Source organism: Acipenser ruthenus, chromosome 4, assembly GCF_902713425.1.
Source record: "Acipenser ruthenus chromosome 4, fAciRut3.2 maternal haplotype, whole genome shotgun sequence".
Taxonomy (NCBI): domain Eukaryota; kingdom Metazoa; phylum Chordata; class Actinopteri; order Acipenseriformes; family Acipenseridae; genus Acipenser; species Acipenser ruthenus.
In genome coordinates, this window is record NC_081192.1 from 14,394,499 (window position 1) to 14,419,224 (window position 24,726).

General features: G+C 38.7%; 1 protein-coding gene across 3 annotated transcripts in view; it reads right to left on the reverse strand.

Moving 5' to 3' along the window:
- LOC117400530 (piezo-type mechanosensitive ion channel component 2-like) overlaps positions 1-24,726 on the reverse strand; it is a 198,810-nt gene that overhangs the window by 12,752 nt on the left and 161,332 nt on the right. For 2 of the 3 annotated variants that reach the window (XM_059022048.1, XM_059022047.1), the window contains 15 exons: positions 24,470-24,559; positions 19,639-19,763; positions 18,199-18,270; positions 15,921-16,024; positions 15,076-15,174; positions 10,219-10,330; positions 8,478-8,555; positions 7,343-7,509; positions 6,775-6,968; positions 5,882-6,052; positions 4,496-5,068; positions 3,623-3,881; positions 2,578-2,760; positions 1,928-2,186; positions 1,416-1,548 (listed from right to left, as the gene is read on the reverse strand). In XM_059022048.1, coding sequence (XP_058878031.1) covers positions 1,416-1,548; positions 1,928-2,186; positions 2,578-2,760; positions 3,623-3,881; positions 4,496-5,068; positions 5,882-6,052; positions 6,775-6,968; positions 7,343-7,509; positions 8,478-8,555; positions 10,219-10,330; positions 15,076-15,174; positions 15,921-16,024; positions 18,199-18,270; positions 19,639-19,763; positions 24,470-24,559 — 2,619 coding nt within the window. The remainder of the gene's footprint in view (positions 1-1,415; positions 1,549-1,927; positions 2,187-2,577; positions 2,761-3,622; positions 3,882-4,495; positions 5,069-5,881; positions 6,053-6,774; positions 6,969-7,342; positions 7,510-8,477; positions 8,556-10,218; positions 10,331-15,075; positions 15,175-15,920; positions 16,025-18,198; positions 18,271-19,638; positions 19,764-24,469; positions 24,560-24,726) is intronic. The other variant, XM_059022049.1, reaches the window with a different exon arrangement.

The following is a 24,726-nucleotide window of genomic DNA, read 5'->3' on the forward strand; positions in this document are numbered from 1 at the left end:
GGTGTCATTTTATGGTAATTAAGAAGGAACTATGCTAATTGTTCATATATTAGTTGTGTGATACACTGGCGTTACGGATTCTGTTGAGTCCCCTGTCGGTGAGATGAGATGAGGTTAAAAACTCCAAAACTACACATGCAAATGAGCCCGGCTCTTTTGCATTGTGGTTTAGACACTCGCTTGCGGTGAGCAGGGTCGTTGGTTAGTGCCCAGCCTACGTTGTATCTCAAATAACGGTTAAATGCAATTATTTGTTAAATGTTTCTAGTAAGATCCCCTCATAGCACAAAAGGGATTCATTCCTTAATGTGCTTTGCTAAAGTTGTGCCAACATGCTACCGCTACAGCTAATTAAATGTTTATTTTTTTTTAACTACGTACGTTAATATGTGTTTTGTTTTTTTGTTATTCAGCATTGCGACTATCACAGGGTTTCTCAAACTCAGTCCTGGGGACCCCCTGTGTTTTCATTCAACCGAGCTCTCAATTACTTAACTAGACCCTTAACTGAACTAATAATTTGCTTAATTAGACATTTTTACTTGTTTTCAGCTCTTAAACAGTTGCAGTTCAAGTTACTTATCAAATGTTAGTTAAGTAATTGAGAACTTAGTTTTTTTGTGTCTTTTTGTTTAATAAACGTGCGCCTATGCACTTCAACTGCAGCTGTTCTTGTCCAAGTCTCTCTTCCTGCTAATAACATCTTGGGCCACAGTGCTATCCTGTCACAGTGTGGAAAAGCAGTATAGTTCTGGGCTACAATTTGGTGAGTGATGTACAGTATCGTTAAATTCAGTTTTTTGATTTCACGAGCAGCTACTCTGTGTTGTTTAAAAGCAAGTTAATCTGGTTTGCTACACTTTGCTTAATTTGGCTGACTTGAAACCATGTCAGAAGGCTGTTTAAGGAATAAGTAGTTTACAATGCCATTTGGATTATGATGTTTGCAATCATTCTGAGTGGTTCTGGGTTCTGTTGCCAAGATATCATATCAATTCTTATCATTTTTCTTATGTATTGTATTTCTCTCTTTGAGCTTCCTTTGAGCTTGCCTAGAGCTCTTAACTTCTGAACTGAACAGACTTCCTCATTCCATTCAAATCATGCAACCTCTCACCTCCTCATTCCATTCAAATCATGCAACCTCTCACCTCGTTGCTGGCCCCTTCTAGGCTACATACTGTATTGTATTATTACTTGTACTGTGATACTTGAAATGTATTTGCTTACCATTGTAAGTCGCCCTGGATAAAGGCGTCTGCTAAGAAATAAATAATAATAATAATAATACCTACTGTATATCACCTTTTGGAGCCTTATTATAGATAGCTGTCCTTCATGTACATTATTCAAACCTTCAGTATGATGCAAATCTGTTTCAGCGACACAGGCTTAAACACAAGTGAAACACCCACTTTTTAATTGTCAATGCCTTGGCCTTGATGAGCTGTTCCTTTAATTTTTCAATTAGAAGCTCCTTTCGAGTCTTTTGCTGGACACTTATCACACTACTAGTTCTCCTGCTGCTGTTTTTAGTGCTTGTGCTTCCTAGGGGAAGAGAAAAAGAGCAAAGCTAAGTCAAATAATATTGCTGCAGTATCGCTGACATGTATAGATCTTTACGATATAAAACAACTCTGCCTCTGGTCAGGCTGAAAGTTTGACCACTGTTTTTCAGTGTGTGTTTTTTTATGCTTGGAATTTATTGCCATTAATGTCTTAAAGAGTAAGTAATAATATTACACCTCTGGCTAGAAAGCTAAATACCATACTAAATATAGTTTGTTTTCCTTTCAATTCTTTTTTTTATCCAGTAAAAGTACTGTGAGACATAGGGGTCTAAATCTAAAAGCAGGAACAAGCTGGACAATGGTAGTTTCGGAAGCTGGATCACGGTTATCTTCATGGTAAATGTGGTATGTCCTACCTCTTTTGGACCTGTTAGAGGAACGGTTAGACCTGTGTGAGAGCTGGGATCCGCCACTGGAGCTCTTTCTTCTGATTGGGGTCTGCTTTTCTGGGAAGTGAACATGGACCGACTCCAAGGAAGCTGCCAGGTTTACGGATTTCAGGGACCCGGCAGATCCCCTTCTTTCAGTGGACATGGACTTCTCATCTTCTGACTCATGCCTGTGAGTAGCATTCTCTGTGACACTAAAGTCATCTTCATCCCATAAGCCGTGGCACTTTTGGAATAAGAATAACATTGTGAATCTTTTAATTATATTTTTGTAGCTCCAGGAATAAAAAAAAAGAACTACTTTAAAATCAGAACACACAATAATTATTGGGATAAGACAAGTCTGTTGAGCCAAGATCTACTCTAAATAGTGTGCCAACATGATCTAAGATCTTTGGCTTATAAAAACTCATCAGTAGACAATCCCTTGCCCCACTTATTTATTATCTTAACATTTTATCTTTAATGTATCATTTGTGTATAAGCACAGATTAATTTTGCTTTTTTTCTGGCCATTGAGAGATACACTGGGGAAACTTACAGTACCACTGTTGCACTCGTCTTGTTTCTCACAAAGGAACTGTCCTTAGCTGGCTTTAATGAACACAAACATGTACCTTTAAAATGGATCTGTGAAAGAAGAGAGCCAAGAGCTGAAGCAGGTCATAGAGCACATAGCCTTCCTTCTTCTCAATTCCTATTATATTGGGTGGGTGATAGGGCTTGTTCTTGTTGACCCCTAAGTTCTGATTGAAGGGGAAGAAACCAAACTGGAAAAAGTATTTTATAACAATCGCTACCTGCAACAAAAACAAATCAGAAGCGGTAATTAACAATAGTTATCCAAATGATCATTTGTTAATGTTTTCCTAATATATATATATATACACACACACACACACACACACACACACACACACACACACACACATACAAACACAAAATATGGGAGTTTTCTGTACTGCTTTTGTTAATCATGCTCAGTGAGTAAGATGAGATTTTATACTCATGATTGCTTTAGTAAGTGGGAGGAAAATACTTCAGCCAAATATGCTTCTGCCTTCAGATTAGATTTTCTTTTTTTTTCTTTTTTATAGAATGTCTCTGTGTGATTCATATTTCACTATTGTAAAATACTGTAACAATTTCCCCCATTTAGATTTTTTTTTAAATCTGTTTTGGTACTTTTTTGGCAAAAAGTAATCCATGCTTAATGAGACATAGGTGTCATTGTTGCACTGTAAACAATCTAATGCAAACAAAACACATACATGAAATCTAACACAAGCTTTCTATAATACATTAGTTAATCATTTAATTTACAAAAGGAAAAACAAAAACACATACACTACATGTGTCTCTGCCAGCACGCAGTATATACAAGTATGTTTTTATTACAGCAAAGGCAGTTAAATTAAACTCAAAACAAACTGTGAAACTATAACTATTCTAAACCAACCAAAAGTAATGATCAGGGGGTTTGAGCAACTCCAGTATTAACTTTCATTCTTAACATCAGCTTGGGACATTATTGACTTCAACCTTGAAACATTTTACAGATGTAAAAAATAAAACATGACATATTACAGAAGTAGCAACTTGCTTTGCAACTACAAGACCAGTAAAGCAACAACTGATAAACTGCTAAAGATGCAACCATACCTCAGTGTAGACAATGGCTGTCATCCAGAAACGCTTGCTGGGCCTGGGAACTGAAAGCATGGCCCACAGGAAGATGAGGATGGGGAGCACCAGGGTTACCATGGAGGCAGAAATCATGTGATTCAGAATGATGACAAAGTAACACACCATTTCTGAGCGTGCTACCAGTGTGTTGTAGAGGGCATAGCAAAGCTGTAGAATCTGAGGCTGCTGTTTGTAAAAGTTATCAGAGCTTTCCAACTCTTCATCATAAAACATCCTGAAAGAAAGAACGACAGGAAACCATGACGAACCAAAACAGAAAGAAAATATCCCTCACAGCTGCAGACCTTTGCAAAAATGTCTATTATCAAGTTTATTACAATCAAGTGAAAGCAATAGGGAATACTAAAGACACAAAGGTAATAAACCTGTCAACTCAAGGGTGATCATTTATTCCCTCCAATCAATGTATCTAACATGCGTCTCTTTGACCACCTTCAGGGATATTTTAAATTGACTTAACAGAGGCAGATCAAAATATTGAAACGTGAATGTATCCTGGTGTTTTATACACAAAATATGCACATGCAGTTTTAGATGTTTTATCTTCCTACCCTTGGTGTAAAAAGAGCGCTATTTTATTTAACTTAACAGTGGTTAATAATTAGATCGATATGATAAACCCTGAAATTTATGTTTTCCAACAAGATCTGTCTGTTTTTACTGTGGGGTGGGGAATTAAAAAAGATGAGACTCAAAGGTCCTTATTTGGGAAGCTCTGTATAGGTTTTCAAAATATGACAGGTCTCAGTCACAAACTGTAATTTGTTGATTTGCTTCTTGCCTACATACTGCATACTACCTAACTTTAAGACTTAAAAAAAGGCCTACTTGTTCAGTAGCAGCTCACTGGCAGTCAGCTCGTGGGTAAGGGAAGGCAATATGATGTCATCCAAATTTTCAGTCCTGCTGTCGTCCGTTGTCATGGCCATTAACTGGTTGTCGGCAGAGTCCTCATTAGAGCTGACAGACATTCTGTCGAAGCTGACGGCTTTGCTGTAAGAAGGCGGCATGTCTCCATCAATGTCTGTGGGGTAGGTGGCTGGCCCATCAGTGTCAGGGGTGTACAGCTCGATCACACATTCTGCAGGGTACATGTGATCTTCAGCACCATACTGGTGATCTCCTGCATTTAATTCCTGATCTCCCGCCCCATGTTCTTGATCCCCTGAATCACATTGTTCAGTGTGACATTCCTGATCCGCTGCACGGTTTGCATCGACCTCTATTTTATATCCAAGTTCCTCATTAGGGTATCCTGGACCCCCTGCCCCCAAAGGCACCCCTGAGTCTGTCTGATATACAACACCGGTGAGGGCGCCCTCATCCTCTTCGTCCTCCACTTCTTCAATTGTGTCAGTGGTACCCTGCCGGGAGAACACTGTGGTGCACTGTGTTGGTTCACTATCGGGGAAGCAATATAACACATCTCAGAGATTAGTTTGTTATTAACAGGTTAGGGATGGTGTCAAATTATAAATTACACTAGCTGAACCAAGGAGAACTGCAATGTCATCTCACAGTTAATAATATAACAGTGGCTTTTTTTTAGCTTTGAGAAAACTATGGAGCAAACCCTAAAATACAGTACTGCGTTCTAGCAAACATAAAATGTTATGCTTTTCTTTTCTTTTCTCTATATGGGTGAGATCATAACATAAAAAACAGCGAGACTAAAGAAGAGCAAAATAAATACAATATTCACTGCGTGTGTAACAGAATAAGTAATTAAATCAAAATAAATAAATTACAGGGTGTGGATTTTTAAAAAATATATATTTTAATACTTTGGCAATCTTGTCCATGACCATCTTAATTTGAATAGTTTAGTATCATAAAAAAATATATATTTAATATTCAATTCATAAAACAAGACCACTATTAAAAATAATTAATCATTTACTCCATTTTTTGGCCAGTTTAACTAATGATGCTACAGTGTAACTGTATCAAAGATAATGGATGCAGTGGGTTATTTATAAGATTTGACTACCGGTACTACACATATAGGTCAGATTTACACAAGAAAATCTAAGCATGTTTCGCAAAGACAAGATCATTTTTCCATTTCATACAGTATTAATTCCCAGATAGCGACTGAAGAACATAACTTATTAAAACAAATTCATGTTAGTGGCTATTCCAGGTAAGATACTAGTCATTGGGACACATTACTGTAGAACACCATAATGAAGAATGCATGCATGAGTTAGGCACCTTGATACAATGCTGTCACTGTCAGCTGATGAGGAGGACATCTCCATGCTGTACATTTTGCGAAGCTTAGGTCGAGCACGCTCACTTGTTTTAGGAACATGTTCTGGGGGTCCATCTAAATCATCTAAGGTAGACTGCCGTGAAAACAGCATGGTGGCTTCAGTGTAGACACTAGCAGCACAAATGGTTAGAATGAGACATAATTAGCAAAGACTATGCAACATGAGGACACACATACATCAATGCACAAGACTAACACATAACTGTGACTTCTCATAAAGAAAGAAGCCAAGCCAAATGGACAAGCCTTATGGGACAGTTTTTGTTAACGCTTACCTGCACCTGCACTTTATTTGTGGTATCGTGAGTGGATTCGTTTGGGAATCAAAATGGATAAGTGGAGAGTTCAAACTGATTTGCACATTTTGCATCCCTTGGCATGCATTTTGAATGTCACAAGATTTTTATTTTTTTTTGGCACCCATTTCAAATCCAGTATACAGTAATACAAAAATATATATATATATATATATATATATATATATATATATATATATATATATATATATATATATATATATAATCATTGGATCATTCAAAAGTTTGGCCATTCACTTTTTGCCTTCAACAAAGCTACCTTCATCAAATACATTTATTTAATTTAAATTTAATCATAAGGATTTTTTTTTAATTTTAGTATTTATCAAATCACTGACATAAATACTTATGGAATAGAAAAGTATATATATATTTTTTTTTTACAGAAGATTCAACTGGTAATAAGACAGCACAATCCCATACTGTCATGGGGTTAGGCATTTCCATCACTCATTGAAGAATAATTTCCCATCACATTGCTGCTGTACTGTGTTGTTTTATTCTATAATCCACACCTCGACAAGCTGTCACGAGAGGCTACAGAGTCTAAACTGTGCATTCTGCGAGCCCCACGTTTCCGGTCTGCATTGTGAGAACATGAAGCAGAGAGGTCATCATCAAGCTGGTCCAGCCCAGACTCCCTGGAAAGATTCAACCGCATCTGGTTCTGGTAATAAATATGGATACCCTCCCGAGATGGAACATTTCCCTGTTAGGGAATAAAAACATTGAGAGCCTAAATGTAGATGGTAAACTAAATTAGGGATCAGAATTTTGGGGACGATTGAAAAGAAGCTAGTCTGCTTGTTAAGCAAGTAAATAACTGTGAAAAAAATATGCTTAATTTTTGTAAAAATATTTTGGACCATGGCCCAGATTAAGTGCTTGTTTTCAGCCACTATACTACTAGTTTAAGCCACTAGGTGGTGGTAGAGGCTCTCTTGAATTTGTTGGCATTTGATAATGGAGGATGGACAATCAAAGGCTCTGTTTTACCTGCTGTTTCTGTGTTTAATTTTAAATGGACTGAATGATATTCAAACATAACTTGAAGGAACCTTGCATTTTGAATCTGTTCGGTACCTTTTTGATTTCTCTGGTCAGCATACATCGTTCTATCCTGAGAACAGTGGAGATATCGATATGCTCCCTGGAAATGGAGTTCAGCCACTCTGTAAAGCTGTCCAGCAGTGTCAGAAAGAGGACCCAGGTGAACTTCACAATATTAAAAACCCGCTTTATGATGTTATCTGTGGGCAAGAACAAGACAGCTTTTTTTTTTTTTTACTGCAATCAGTGGAATTGGAACATGTCAAAATACATATACTGGTACACATCAATGACGCTGTATGTGATTCCCATGTAAAATACACCACATCAGGTATATTTTCTTTGAGCATCTCAGTTTCACATGTGATTCAAGTGTTTGCGTTAACCTCTCTTTAACTTCAAATGTCACTGTATTTTTTACTCCAGCCACACTTGACTTATAGAAATAGTATGAATAAGGTAGGGCCAGCAAACTTATGTCACCACATCTTTTCCAATCTTAGTCAAAAGGAGATGGCAACATTGATTATACAGGCACCAACAGTGCCAGTTGGATTTTGATAGAGAGACAATGAACACAATTAAATATTGGAACAAGAGAACTCAAAATGGTTGTCATCATAAAAGAGTTAAGGATGGGTAAATGAAATGTCTGGAGACCAATTTACTTGTAAACATGTTTCATATTAGGTTAAATATCCAATTTGAATTGCAACTGCTTTTAAGTTCAACTCAGGCTACACTGCCAAAAAAAATGTTACCTAACAGCTTTAACTAGCTATTACTAACAACAAAAAAGCTTCCCTCCATGAACACTACAGCACGTGTTTATCTATCCCCGCAAGTATACAGTTTGACTCTCAAATGTGTTCTGATATCTGCGGTGTTGAAAGAGCATCTGTACACATACAATATGAACTTTCTTGTAAGCAGAGGTTTACTAGTGTGTGTTTAGAAATAAACACCCTTGAAAAAACAGGTTCGACCCCTCGGAACACTATGATTCCACACCATTTTATTTTAGTTACTGTACTTGGATAGCAAAAATAAAAAAAATACATCATTAATATAAAAAAATGCATACAGTCCACTCACACTGACATACTTATACCTTGGCATGCATGCATAATAAACGTGTTTTTGTTTAGGTGTCCTTTGTTGTTCATACCTGGTCCATTAGATTTCTTTCCTTCTCTTGAGGTTCCTGGTTCCTCCTCCTGCTCTCCACACTCAATGGCAACATAAGCTGATGGAGCAATGTTTGAACATCAGAATCCAGGAGAGCACATACAGGACACATTGCTTTCATTGCACATTTCAGATTCCTTTGCACAGAATGATGCTATAAAGTGAGTCTAAACATATTTGGTGCTTTATTTCTGTTGCTTTATGTTGATCTCTGAATGGACTCTGAGTATATCAATACTACACGTTTATTTGTATCATTGCATTCCTGGTTTCCACTTGCCACCAGGATCTAGATGAAAGTGATTAGAAATCTGTCTCATTCATTTTCATCAGCAGCAGAGGATTGAACTAAATGAACAAAACGAGAGTAGAATATGTACTGAATAAAAACACACTCCCAGTCACTCTGGTGGTGGAAGTGAGAAAGCATCCTTATGTAAATGGTGCTCTATGGCGTCGGGCAAGACTCAAGTAAGATAAATGTTTATGTTTGGGAACACATTGTAGCACTTTTATGTATCTGGGTTAAAGAAAACATTCATGTTATTCAGAACAGGCCCTTCTAAATTGTTGAGAGATCTAGTGTAATGGCTACTGTTGTGTGATACTGTCCCGTCGGTGAGAGGAGATGCGTTTAAAAGCTCTAAAACCACCAATACAGACAAGCCTGTGGGGTTGCTGGTTCGAGCCCAGCTACAACCCTGTTACACTAGCTTGAATAACATTTTTACATTCAATGCTGCTCTGTGAATATTTTCTTTGCCAGATCTCATTTTGAAATGTTTCTTGCATTCATTCAAATCAAATAACAGAATGACTGGGCGAATTGCACTAATCCAAATTACACTGTAATGGCTAAGCAAATGCGGAGCTTGATCTAAGGAAAGAAATCCTCTGAATAAAGCTGTTAAACAAAGGTCTAAGCACACTTTCTTTTCAAAAAATATAATTGTTCTATAAACAGAATACTCCATGAACATTCAGAGAGTGCTCTTGTTATTTCACACCAGCCCTTCAGCTATCCTCATTCTTTGGTGTAAACATCAGGAAGAGCATAAAATTCTTCCTTGCTGCTGGAAAAGGTGGCAGACCGAATACAGCCACAGACTGTGTTGAGATCAACATGTTTTAGATCAAACCTTTTGGCAACTAGAAACAAGTTATTACTTTCCATTACTATTATATTACAGTAATCATTTAAAAAATAATAATTGTAAAGGGCGTGGGGACCAGAAAGTTGGACTTTATTTCAAATCCGCTGGAAACCAAAGTCTTAAAGGTGCGGTGTCCAACAATCATGTTCTGTGTTATTATTCTATGGTGCTATTCTATCTGTTTAATATAGTTTGACCCAAAACTATAAAAATATATATACAAGTGAGTGCACAAATATTTTGGTTTAATTTGAGTGTGTCCTAAACTAAGGTTTGCCACAGTCCTTGTCCATAATGTATAATAGAAAACACATCATACACAGAGTAACCAAACTGGAGTTCAGACAGTTTGGTTTTTAACATTCACTGAAACCTGAATGAACTGGACCGAGCATTTATGGCTGTTAAAGACAAAGATTACTTTAAGGTGCCTCTGTCATTTACTTTTATTGCAAATATATATAATAAATAAATAATCATGTTCTGGGCTACACTGGCTGGTAAAAGCTAGGTCACCATTACGTTTTACTGTTTTGTGCGTGGCTGACAACAGGGAGAAACACATACCTTCTTTGTCATCTTTTTTCTTGTTGCCTTTACTAGTGTACCTCTTCCAAAACTTCATTTTCTCTTTGCTCTGTTCCTTGAGGGATTCTGTCATCAAGGCGTGGTAAACAAACTAAAGAAGAGAGTCTCATTCAGTGCGTTTACATGAGCATAAGAATTCTGATATTTTTCGGAAAACCAAGTTTTCCGAAAACTAATTCCGATATCAAAAGTCATGTAAACACAGTTTTCGGAAAATGTATCGGAATATTCCGAAAGCCCGTTTCCGGAAAACAGCACCTAGAAATTTCTGATTCAATTCCGAAAACTAACCAAATGTATATCATGTAAATACACTTTTCGGAAAACTTATTCCGATAGCGTACTGCACATGTGCAGACTCTGACCTTCATTCCTGCACGTGGTTTTAGAAAACAGAGAAAATAATAATAATCTGTAGTCAGTCTGCATGCATCCATTTGTCTAGTTAGGGATAAAGTAATACAGTAGCCCATACTGAAGCAGCACATGTTTTCCAGCTTTTTTTTTTTTAATTTAGTCGTTGCCAATTATTTTTATTATTTTCTCCCCAATTTGGAAATGGCCAATTATTTTTAGGCTTAGCTCACCGCTACCACCCCTGCGCTGACTCTGGAGGGCAAAGACGAACATATGCTGTCCTCCGAAGCGTGTGCCGTCAGCCGACCGCTTTTTTTCACACTGCGGACTCACCATGAAGCCACCCAAGAGCTACAGTGTCGGAGGACAACGCAGCTCTCGGGCAGCTTACAGGCAAGCCCGCAGGCGCACGGCCAGACTACAGGGGTCACTGGTGCGCAGTGAGCCGAGGACACCCTGGCCGACCTAACCCTCCCTCCCCCCGGGAGGCGCTCGGCCAATTGAGCGCCGTCCCCTGGAAGCTCCCGTCCTCGGTCGGCAAAGGAATAGCCTGGACTCAAACTTGCGACGTCAAACTATAGGACACACACGAAGCGCCTTTACTGGATGCGCCACTTGGGAGCCCATGTTTTCCAGCTTTAAAATGACGTGATAATTTAAAATAATGTCTGCTAGAGAAACTGGTAATATAGGATAGTAATCTTTGAATTTAAGACCTGCCATTTCGATAAAGCACTTGAGTTATTGGATTGGTCTCTGTTCTATCGCTGAAATGTTCAGTCTGTTCAAATCGTACTTAGGGTACTACAGTACTTCAATCCATGTATACTGTTGAATTCTAATTAGACTTTCTATCGTTAAAGTGACGTTTTAAGAATATCAGTTTTCTGATTCAGTTTTCCGAAAACATTAGTTTTCGGAAAACGCTTTGTCATTAAACGTACTGATTGAAGCTCTGTGCAACACTACAACTAAACAATAACAATGCAAACCAGGCAGAAACATCATGTATGGAACACAAAACTAAATAAGCTGGATTTATATCAGGCAGTATGTCTGATTCTTGGTGCCTCCACAGCTCAAATGCCATGTAGAGCACGATAACTCTTCACTATGTTAAATGCGCCAGGCCAGCGGCCAATTTTGTAAAATGTTGCAAGTACCATGCGATATGTAAATAAACCCCTGAAACAAAGCTTTTTAACACAAAATTAAATAATGCACAAGTCAAAACGTTTTGCTAAAATACTTATTTCAGGCAAGTGACTTTTTGTTAAAGCTTAAAGTAATGAAATAGAAATGAATAGATATTTAAACAGACATGGTTTTGAGCATGCAATGATTTTCAGTGGCCGGTGAAATGAATTACGCTGTTCTGTTTTACAGGAGTTGGTGACAACAGTGCATACACAAGGCACACACACACACACACTCATGCATTAAAGCAATGTTTGTTAAGATAGCATTTACAGTAGATAAACAAAACATTAGGTCCACAACATCATGCTGTTTCATTAAGCAAGCTCATTATGTCCCAACTAATATGAATCTAGCCGTTTAGCAGCATTTTTTTTACCCCTAATAAAATGTTAGTACAAAAATGTAGGCTCATCTGTTTATAAATAAATACCGGGTATATATATTTTTAAAAATTCTGCACAACTTTTGTGTCAAGAGCCACCGTTTTTGGTTACTTTGTGAAGGCATCTAATTTTTTTTTATATATATATATATATATTATTACAGAATAAATACAATACAGTCAGCACTCACATATCCGACCCCATACAATTTTGACTTCAGTGACGGTTAAACGAGAGTGAGGCATATCTGATTATTTCATTTTGGCACAACACAAAAAATACACCTCTTAAAGGACTATGTTTTAAAATAAGTAGGTTTCCATTTAGATATACTGTAATTGTTTTTGTTGGTACAGTACTATATTCAGAACAATATGATTCTGAAAATATCACTTGCCAAAAACAGACGACACTGGACTGTAATAGAGTACATATTTTTAAATCTGGTACGTATCGTAGCAGTATGTAAAATTCCCCGTTAACGACCCAACAGAAAAATGAAATCAAAACGTGACCCATGCACAGAACTGCGTAAAACGTAAAAGGCAATGCAATTTAACAAAAGATAAAAAAAAAAAAACAGTTTCCGGAATTAAAACAGTATCCAAAGTCAATATTCAAAATTGCAGACTATAGTGCTCGATAAGGCGCTAATGTCACAGTTCACTTGCAAATGAAAATGCGCAAAAGCAACTAAAGATCACAGATTAAAAAAAGTACACCACAGTATCTAAAACTGTTCAATGATGAACTGTTTTACGTTACTGTAGCTTCTCTCTTTCGCTTTCTTTTTGCTGTATTTTCGTCATGTGAAATTTGAGGAAGCGCTGTGTAACTGCACAATAAAGACTGATTTGGCATGCGAGAAAAAAAAAAACACGGGCTGTGATGGATAATCAAATAAACTGTAACACTGAAGAGATGGTCTTTGTATCAGAAAACTGGTGACTGAGTTCTACGTTCCCTCTAAGACTTTCATTTAGTTAGCCACTGTGGCTAAAGTAACTGAACATTTTTTAGCCACACTGGAAAAACTTAAGCCACTTGACAATACTATAAACAAGTTATAAAACATATTTTATTTGAAAACACGTATATATTTATATGCCAGACCCTATCCTTTACAATACACATAAAGTATATGTAAAGTACACTATAACTCTGATTCCCATTTAATAAATGCCAAACTTAGTCCCACGTGAAAGAACGTCATTACAGATTCCCTAAATTCTGAACAGATTTGCAGAGATATTCATGTACTGCATAATCCTTCACATTATCGTATGTTGACTGTTACACGGTTTTCTTTCCACTGCAGAATGGAAAAGCAAAATTGTGCCAGTAGACTCAGTGCTTTTAGTGTATATTAATATTAATGCCTCCCTGACCAACCGCAGCTCTAGTTACACAAGCTTGTACTAATGTGATTAATAATATTAGTAGGATTGTACAGACACTACTGTGTTCTTTCACCTGGGACTACTGACAGTAATATTGCATCGATTCTGATGTTAAAACTCAATAAATCATAGTGAGATGAATCCTTCTTTTTAAAATAATAAATGTGTTTATTCTTTTATTAAATTGTTCCTCTTTCGAATCCACTCTGTTAGTATTTCCAAAATATATTTTATCACATTTTAAAGAGATAGCAAACAACGAAAAAAAAAAAAAAAAAAACTTAGCTGTGATTTTTTGAAGCTGTGTGTTTCTGGCTTGCCGTCTGTGAAAATGTTCTTTTGGGACCAGAGAGTATGTTTGAAACCATGACTGCTTCCCCTCCCTGTGACTATCACAGACATATTTTTAGTTGTGTGTACATGGGTGACTGGTATTCCTTGGGCTACATCTTTCAGAACATGATTCTGATAATTTGCCTGTACATTTTTTGTTTTTTTAATACATGTCAAGAATTTTTCCGTTTGGATGCCATGTTTTTTTGGGGTTTTTTTTAAAATAATTTTTACAAGCAGCACCATTCGCTGACTGTTTCTAATTAGAACCTCTGTCCTCCCGCCAAACACAACGTGTGTGGCATGCACATGTTAAGTGATTATGCTAAAGGGCTTTCATTGGGTGAAATGAAATCAAACTAAACAGTCTGTATTGATCATCTGCCAGCACAGGTTGAAAGTAATCGTGCCAGCAGTCTTACACAAGTACATATTTCAAAGCCTTCGCCATCGTGGCGAACCTGGTGAAAAACAGTTGAGCCACAAGGGAAAGTGTTTAGCTTGTGGCAACATGACGAGAGGCTAGTGGGAACGTAGGAGTCGTTAATCGCGTGTGACGGGTAAGTGCATTCATTTGTTATATATATATATATATATAAAGGGAATTGATTTGTTTCCTAATCCAAGGATGGTAAAACGCGACTGACATGTATCTGAGTGTCATATATCCGAGTGCTGACCGCATGTACAACATTTACTTTTGTAAAGTAGATGTTTGTAACAATGCTATTTACAATAATGTTGATACATTAAAAAAAAAAAAGTCAATACAAATCATTTTAAAATTAACATTATTCAAAGCTGCCAGTGTAACTTGCTGCCTAATGAAAAGAAAAAATGATCTGCTTTCTGTGAAAGAATTGTCTCCAACTAAAACCCAATAGTGGCCAGTCCTGATGGATTTATGCAAGCTTCTCACAATCACAAACACAGACACCAAAAGAATGAGCATAATGAAGGAAATAAAGTCAACTGCATTTTCATTTTATACATTAGTTTTCCATTTTTGTTATTAGTTTTATGTAAATGAATAAACGATAGTCAATCAATTTGATTATTGCTGTTCTTTTAATATCTGCAAACCTAAATGAAAATGCAGTTCAATGTGGTGTGGGATGATAGGGAGAAACACACTGCATATACATAAAAGGTCTGGCAAATACCTTTGCTGCCCTGATTACATACTGAAGAATAGTTTTGGGCAGTTTAATAATAGATTTTGGCAAGGCCAAAATAGCTGAAGCAAATTTTCCAATTGCTGTCTACAAAGAAGGACAAAGTGAGAGAGTTAGTAGGAGTATGTTAATGAAGGTATACTTATAATATAGGAGAAAGGGTAACATGTCATTGAGAAAGTTTTATTAGTATTTATACATTTTAACATGTAGATGATCTTGCATGTGATAACAGGCTGAAACAGGAGGAATGCCTAGTGTTAGGTGAAGGTCATGATTCAGTTGATATTAATGTTAAATACCAGGAGAAAACAATTTAAGCTAAATTAACCTGCATACCATTTGACCCTGTCTGATACATATAAATCATATTTAATGGTATTTAAAAACAAGACCCTTGTTAATCAGAATTCCAAAATATACAATGACATGAAGATCAAATAAAGTTTAAAATATAAACTTTATTTTTTTATCTTTTTTTAGAAAGTTGAAGTAGCTATTATGTTTGCCACCAGAAGAAGCAAGTAGTATAACACTTTAAGATATATTCTGTACAGTGCATTTGTGACATTTTCTTAAATTGCGGTTTTCTCAAAGATACGAAGCAGAAAACCATGAAATCAGAAATGCTTGTATCTGTGCTAACAAAACTGAAAGATTCCTGGAAAGATTTAGTTTAAAGACATGTTCTTTCATTTATGATGAGCGGCTTATTAGATTCAGATATTTCAAAAAACAATACGTTTTTATTGCAAACTAGATGCATCCCTATAAAAACACCCAGGTACATGTAGGGATCAGAGGACTGTGTATTGTTCATGGCTACAACGCACCTGGAATGCAGATTTCTTAGGGGGCTCTTCATCATCCTTTTTCTCCTCCTCTTCTTCCTCCTCACTGTCCGTCTCAAACAAGTAATAATCCCCACTCCGCACCACTAAGGTATACAAGGGTAAGCAGTGAACAAGAAGATACTGCAACTGCACAGGTAAACCCAGACCATCAGCTGCAGTGCTATTCCTTGCTTATCCATAGAGACATGTTTAAAGCTTGTTTCACAGACCATTATTAGCACTATTGTAGGGTCATATTGAGACGACCAGGATTAATGTTTATCAGGGTCTGTGGAACCAGCAATTTGTGTTCACTTGAGAAAATGTGTATTAGTCCCTGCTTCTATTGGAGAAGATTCAGATATAGGGGTTCGAAAGCTTAGTTTAATATGCATATGAATTTAATTTTAAGGTAATGGTAAGGCAACAAAACGTATATTAATATACAGGTAGGAGTTGATACTTACCTTTAATCACTTTTTTTTAACTTCAGAAACACCAAACAAAATAAAATGGAAATAAAACATAAGACAGAACGTCTCTAGGTTTTAACATTATGTGTACACATCAGAAGAGGAGGTTAAAAGTGGGGTCACAATACAATTGTAAAAGCCAGGTTTTAGAGGGAAAATCAGTACTAAAAAGCGAAAATATTGTTAGTTTTGAAAGCAAGAAAAAGAAAGGAGTAAATTTCATCAGTGACTAAACCACAGTATTTTACAGTCCGTAACTCACAGCCAGTGATAGACTGGCCTCCATAAAATATACATTGTACTCCAGATTGTAATAATGGTTAGTTGTTAACATCACCTTATATCTTTGAACAGAAGAGTTTTTAATCATGACGATGTAGGGAGAATGACAGGGTAAATTAAATAAAAAAGAAATAAAAGGAACATCAGAAAATGATGACTAAGGCTGACAATTTATAAATGATAGGCCACATTTTAAGACCTTATGAAAAGAGAGAAACCCAAAGGATTTGAACATCACCTCCTGAAGATACTGTACCAGCAACTGTGTTGGTGGGATCAACTTACATAATTGCACTTTAACTGCTTGTCAGTTAAATACATGATAATCATTTTGTACACTGTTTGAGTTGGGATATTAATTACATTTCCATCCTACATTAGCTTTTTGGTTTAGAAACACACTGAAAGTGAAGAGACAAAAATTGCAATGCTGAATTGGTAGAGGGAGGAGGGAGGCGGGAGAGGAGGGGCTAATTTCCAAGAACAGATGCAGGATTGACAGGGTGAGGCAAAAGGTGGAATGCACTTGCCAGCCCATGTAAAAGAGGCCAGGTTTATTTGCACGAGCAGTTACAGAGCTTTACGTGCACTGCCTCCTTTCTACCCCATACTCTCTGGGCCGCTACAGTATAACAGTATTCAATATCCCTGTAAAAATAGCAATACAAACATGGTGTTTCCTTTCACTTAGGAGCTGTAGATGAGTCAGTTTGGTTTAGGGTAATAAAACGGTAGAAAATAACTCCAGAATTTAAAAAAAATACTAAGCTAGAGGATGATGTTTCACTTTGGGTCCCTCAATTATCATACATGTATGACTGCATAAGAGGCATAATCCAATTTCCTTCCTAAATAATTAACTTGAGTTTATTTTTTATAACACAATTAAATCTCTTGTAGATCAAGATTTGGCCAGAATAAATGGGATATACGATCACCAGGCTTGAGGAAAGGATACTGCCTCTTTTTAAGCAGGCCCTATGACATCAATTAGCACAAACAGAGTTATACTTTACTGGTGACTCTACAGAAATAGTCCCATGAGTTACATTTTCATGGGTGTGAAGGTTTAGTTACAAATCTGCATCAATGAATAATTATGTCTTTTGGTTTTATTTATCTATAGTGATTTACACTGAGTTGTTTTGTTCAAATTCAACAAGCAAGTAAGATAATGGGCATTATCACTTTTTGGCACTGATCCGTTACCATGTTGTCCTATTTAAGGTCACCTTTAAAGAAAAGGCCTTTGTTTAAGTACAGAGTTACATAAAATGTAACTTACCAAAACCTGTTGGTTGTTGAGGATAAAACTATTGAATATCTTATATGAAACCTTAAATAGGCCTCCAAAAGCAATAATATCTCATTAAAAAACTTCTAGACTTGGTTCTAAAGGTTCTGTAGAGCCACGTCCACAGTGTACAGTACATGGACTGAGCAGTAAGAGTATCCTCTGGGTTCTAGTCAAGGATATAAGGTTTCACTTCAAAATAATTGACAGGGGATTGTGGAAAACCTACTGGAAGCATGGTCAACCCAAGGCCGCCACCACTGCCTTTTTTTGCCCTTGGCTTTTTCTTTGTCTGCTTCTCCTAAAATAAAATACGTTCAGACATTAATTTTAAAATGAATATTGCACTTGTTATAAATATTTCAAAGTAGTTGTAAAAACAGGTTTTTCACAAATAAAAACACCATAATGTGTAAGAGTTACATAACATGTATTTATTTATTCATTCATTATTTTAATGCAAAACTCATTCATTACTGGAATTAAAAATATCAGCGATATTTACAGATGCTGCTTTCACTGAAGGTTTCTTCAGGTTGATTTGAGACATCCCAAAGTGTAACTTTATGATGTCAAAACATGCAGGTAATGAGTACTTGTCCTGCTTTACCTGCATGCCTGCATATCTACAAAACTAATGCTAGAAGTTCCCAAACAGACAGGAGGAATCCACAGCCAAAGCTGAGCTTCAGCATATAAATATTGATGATTTTTATTTTCAAATGAAACTACAATTAAAAAAAAAAAAACTGCACATGGAAGTTGTAGAAAGTAACATTTTATGAATATCAAACATTATGCAATTCACCAAAACAGATTAAATAAATATCATGTTACATCTTAAGTAATGGGACTAATGTTCTATAACTCTTTAATATATATTTTTTTATTTAATTAAAAAAAACTGAAACAAAAATTTTTGACTCAACACCAAAAATCCGTTTTAGTTTGTTTTCGCTGTGCCCAGGGTCTGTTTGCACTATGTTGAACACATCACATTTGGTTTGACATAATACATTATTACATTATAATGTTTCTGTATTACATTCTTCATCGCATGTTAAATGTCAAGTGTCAAGTCTTTTTGTTTTGGCCCTGATTTTTTTTCCATTTCACTAACTGGTAAGTTTCGTCTTTGTAGAAATTTGTTTTCCTTTTCTTTTTGGCCCGTGCCGTAGTTGCATTAATGTCGGAGTCTGCAGGAGTCATAGCTTGATCCCATTATATATATATATATATATATAAATCTTGACTTTTGTCATTGTGAATCTATTATAATGAGTTGAAAATTCCTATCTCTCCTGTATAATGAGCAGTAATTAATGCTGTTCATAAACTTGCGGTGATATTACGGTAGTTGTTCACGAAAAAGAGCTGTTTAGAAAAAATTCTACGAAGGACGGAGGCTACGAATTCACAGTATTTACAAACACGTAAGTAATATTAGTACATAGAGCCCTAAATTAAATGTCTATATTTTTTTTATTTCATTTTTGGTAACTGTATAGGATGCAGTTTTACTCTTTGAAAATGTTTTGCTAATTTCCATAGGGAGTAAAAAGCTTTAAGAATCTATTATCCATGATCTTTTACTCAATATGGCCCTTGATTTCTCTTAATGTTGACATCAAGAGCAGACATGCATAGTGACGGATTGTAACTGAGGTACCTTCATCATCCTCCTCTTCCTCATTCTGAATCAGGGTCGCCCCCTCTCCTGACTCCTGGGCCAAGCTCAACATCCTCTCCTTGCCCTTCTTGAACTTCTGTTGTCGGGTTTTGATACGATCCATTCTGAGTTAACAAAGAAAGAAACTATTTACTGTATCACTGTTGCTATTCTAACTGTTACTATTATTTTGACTAACTTGTAAAAAACTATAACCGTGACTACAGGATATTTCAATAAATCGGGGCTGTATTGCAAATAGAAAACATTTATTTTCTAGATTTATTTACATTTTCAATGTTTTGCTGTGCTTCTGTTTCAAGGGTTATCAAGGGTGCATTTGTAAACTCAATCTCAGGCTGTCAGAGCGCACTCTGACTGTTCATAAACTCCTGGAGTGCTCTGTGGTGTTGTTCGAAAACTCAGAGGAGAAGAATTTCGGACCGCTCGGAGCACACTCTGGCCACTCCAGCTTCAGAGCTGGATTCTCAGGGAGTTCACTTTCAAAATGGCTGAGTTAACTGCCTAATGATCATAGTTAATAATAGTACTATCAATTTTTCACGAATGACCGGCTTACATTTTCATCCTCACTGTCAGATTGAAGATCTTGTAAAAGATTACCAAAAGTGTTTTCAGTCATTGAGAAAACCATAACTTTTGTGTTCTTGCTGACCGTTTTAGGTTGTTCGAAAACTAAAGAAAAATTCACGCTCTGAAGCACCAAAGAGATTTCTCGGACGCTCTTTCAGAGCGTCAGATTGAGTTTACGAACACACCACAAGACTGTGGTAGTGATCTGCAAAGGGGCTTCCTGATTAGTGGACGAAAGTTCTGAAGTTTCTAATATTACTTAATCAATTTATAAAAGATCCTTACGTGCTGGAACAGCAACTTATTTTAAGTGCTAATGCAGTTTACTCTCCTAAAACTGGCTCAATAAATCAGCTTTTTTTTGTATATGTTACGGGCAATTCTCGACTTGCCCACTGACTTTGGGCAAAGCCCAAAATAAAAATTAAAATAACTTATTTTGGTCCGAATCACTCCCTCTGGTCTTTCATTCCTGTTCTGAGTGACAGGCAGACCTTCGAAACAAGGAATTAACTTGAGAACCCCCACTAACACTTGCATAGTACCATCGGCAACAGCCGGATAGGAATAGAGATATATATAAAACGTTAGGTTACTGACCGTAACCCTGGTTCCCTGAAAGAGAAGACGACCACCAATAACATTACTTATGGGATATGCCTGCCTATTGGTAGATATTTTCTGAGCTCTCTATACCAGAGCTGCTGTGGAGTCGCCACTACTCGAAAAGGGGGAGGTCCCAAACGGAACTGCAGCACGTAACCGGTGTCCGAGATGCAAGCACGCCAGTATTGCAGCTGTTGTGCGGTGAAAGGATAGGCCTGAGGCCGCAAGCCTTCAGGGCCCCTGCTGGCGACGGCCCTGGAATTGCCTCCTGGAACGCTGTTGCATGGATGCACCACGCCCTGCATTCCTTGTGCTCTGCAGAGGAGCTTGGTTTCCCATCGCCGCTGAGGCCTGTAGGCGATGCCTCAGGTCACCCAGCGGGGCCTTGGGGACTGGAACCGTCCTTGCGACGATACGCGGCAGGGGGGCCTGCCAATAGCTCGACCGACCCCGCAGCAGAGCACAGGGAGGGAGCAGTGCGGCCACCTGCTGAGATGCTTCACGCTGCTGAAGGGGCGCTGTAAAATCTCCTCCACAGCCGGCCCGAATGTATGTCCCGGGGATATCGGCGCATCCAGCAACCCCACCTTATCCGCGTCAGACATCCTTGCTTGCGACAGTCATAGATGTCTGCGAGCCACCACCAGGCTTGCCAGGCTCCGGCCTAAGGCTTGCCCTTGAAGACCAGAGATCTGGAGCAGCGTGCTTGAAAGAAGGCGAAACTCAGTGGCCACCGGCTCTGGGAGCGGGGTCTCTGGGAGCACGCCATCCAAATACACATATAGAATACCCGCCATGTTAGCCAGGCGGGTCACCTGCTCCTCCACTGCGTAGGCCCTCTTCAGGTGTGTCTCAGTAACTCTACACAGGGTTCAGGCACATAGGGTCCCTAGACAATCCACCCACCGGCGGGGCCTTAACCAACCTCCTCGACGCTGATGACGGTTGATCCTAAAAGACGGTTGATTCATAAAATCAGGGAACGGTGGGAAGGTTTGTGCTGTGGGAGCCACCTACTGCGTCCGAAACACGGACCAGTGGGGCTCTGCTGGTGTCGCCCAGGGGATCTGCAAAAACTTTGCAGCGCACCATCAATGCCGGCATGGAGCTGGGCAATTGTGGAAAACTAGTCTCTGAGGCAATCTCAGAGCTAGGTTCCACCACAGTTGATGGTGCCGGCTCCTCTTCTTCCTCCATCTCTGTGGGGAAGGAGTCCTCATCCCAGGAGGCCGCTAAAGATAGCGTGTCCTCCTCCGCCATCAAAGGTTGCGGCTCTGGTTCCGGCCAAAGCTGGTGGGGTGGTAGTGGGGCCGGGACCTCTACCAGTGCCGTAGGAGCTTGCTGCCTCGACAGTAGTTCAAGGACCCGGGCCATCTGTTCCTTGAGATAAATAATATCTCTCGCCTGCCTTGAGCGCTTCACTCTTATCGCCTGGGGGGAGGGGGAGCGACTGAGAGGTCTCATCACAGGAGCCTGAGTGCAGGGGATCTCCTGCGAGGGGCTCTGTGAGAGCTGGAGGAGTGGGGATGATGGGGCCCCGAGGGCTGCTGACGGCTCTGCTGTGGGAGACTGAGCGTCTAGCCCCATGGCCCTTCTGAGCCTATTGCGACGTACCCTGGGCTGAAAAGCCGTGCATAAGTCGCAGAAGTCATCTCGGCCCATGGCCTCCGTGGCATGTTGGACCCCTAGCCACCGCACGCAGAGTGGGTGCTTGTCACTGAGTGGCATGTTCGCCTTACAAGATGTGCAGGCGTAAAACCATGGGATACTCGTCATGGCTGCCACTACCGAGTGCACCAAGCACTGTGCGCACTAATTGGTCCAAGCGGACCAAGCACTGAAGTGCACCAAGCTCCGTAAGCATCGAGTGCACCGAGCACCATGCTTACAGAGTGAACCTAGCACCACGTGCACGAGTACCGAGTGCACTAAGCACTGTGCACACCGAGCACCATGCACACTGAATGCACTAAGTACCAAGCACACAGGGTGCACCGAGCATCGTGTGCACTGAGGCACTATGTACCAAGCACCGAGCACACCGTGTGCACCGAGTATGGAGTGCACTGGGCAACATGTGCACCTAGCACCGCGCGCACCAAGGCACCGAAGTACCACGGGCTGAGCATGCACCGGGGTACTGAAGCACCTGGGGGCAGCTGAAGCAGCGGTGCCTGCCCTAACCTCGTGTAGTCACACTCCTGGTTAGCGCGTAGCGTATACCAGGGGACACACAGGCCAAAGCCACGGTGGGCGAATCTGTGGACGGAGTACAACACAATAACAACAATATTACAGGGAGCACACTGCTGTTGTTGTTGATTTTTCGAAGGCCCGACGCGCCAAGGTGGGTGGGCCGGGGCAGCTGACGAGGTCTACCCTACAATGGGTCTGGAAAAATACAGCCCGTGGAGGACAAGGCCTGTTTTTTTTTTTTTTTTTTTTGCTGCTGCACAACGCAGGCGAACAGGATACCGCGTGCACACTGCAGATGTGTCAGCAAGAGTATTAAGTCAACAGCAGGGGGTAAGGCAGAGCCTAGCCCCAGTGGAGGATGTGCTCCCACACGAGTGAAAGGCTGTAAAGATGACAACACTCACGTACCACAGATAGGAAAGCAGCATCCTTCCTCAGCAACCACGCGCAGGTTGCTGAAGAAGGAAGAAAGAAAGAAAAACGGGCTAAATCAGGAGTCATTGCTTCCGTGAAAGCGGCAAGCAAGCTTTCAGCCTGAAAGCCAAGGTAACTGCAGTGGACTTAAACCTCTTTTCTCAATACACTCAGGGTCTTACCTTACCGTCTTGAGAGGCAAAAAGAGAAACAATTAACATGAGAAACCCCATTAACACTTGCATATAAAAAGGCCAGTAATATTAATAATGTAATAACAACCAATAATAATAATAAGGAGTTGTACTGATCTGTCCAATCAGAGAGATGGATGCAGTTACTGGGTGGAACATGAATGATTAGCTGATTCACGTTTGACAATGTTTATGACAAGCAGTTAGAAAGCATACTCAGCGGAGTGACTGAGTGTTAAGTACGTAATACATATCCAGATTTTAGTAATTTGTTTAAAATAAATTAGTCTTATATATGTCATTAAATATTTTATATAGTCATGTCGTCAATAAAAATACATTTTTAAATACATTTTTAAATATATGACTATTTTCTGAAACCGGACTTCTTATGAATGAGATGAGTGAGTGAATGATGCTACTCAGGTAGGCAGGTCAAACAAGCTCTTCAAATCGTAGCGCTGTCTCTGTCCTTTGAAAACATAAAATAAAAGATCTTTGAGATTCATTTTGGCCAGGCATTGTTGGGCACTCCTAGATCTGCCCAGGCAAAACCCGAAATGAAAGATCCTTGTGATTCATTTAGTACTTTGCACGGGCAATTTGCGAATCGCTCAGTTTTGGGGTTTGCCCATAACATATAGACTAATTTTTCTACAGTAAAAATGCAATAGATTACAAAAACAGGATAACCTTCAATCAAAACAATACAAAATAAAATACTAACCTTTCAAGTGAAGTTTCTTATACAGGACCTTCTTAATGAAACACATTCATTCAGAATGTACAAAAACAACCATTTCAGTTTCAAAGCTGTTTTGACTTACTGTCTCTTGAGCTGATCCATGGATTTTTTTTCCTCTTCAATCCTGGCTTTCACAGCTTTCACAATAGTGGCCTGAAAAAGTTCTGCTCCTCTGAAAAAATGTATTAAAAAATGGCAAGCTCTTAGCAGAACCTTTTGTTATATTAATATTACATTTGCATATGTAAACAAACATTGCTCCAGGCTGCAGTTTTTAATTGACCTAAAATAATAAAAGAAAAAAAAACCAACAACACTAGCACCAGAACAAAGACATTC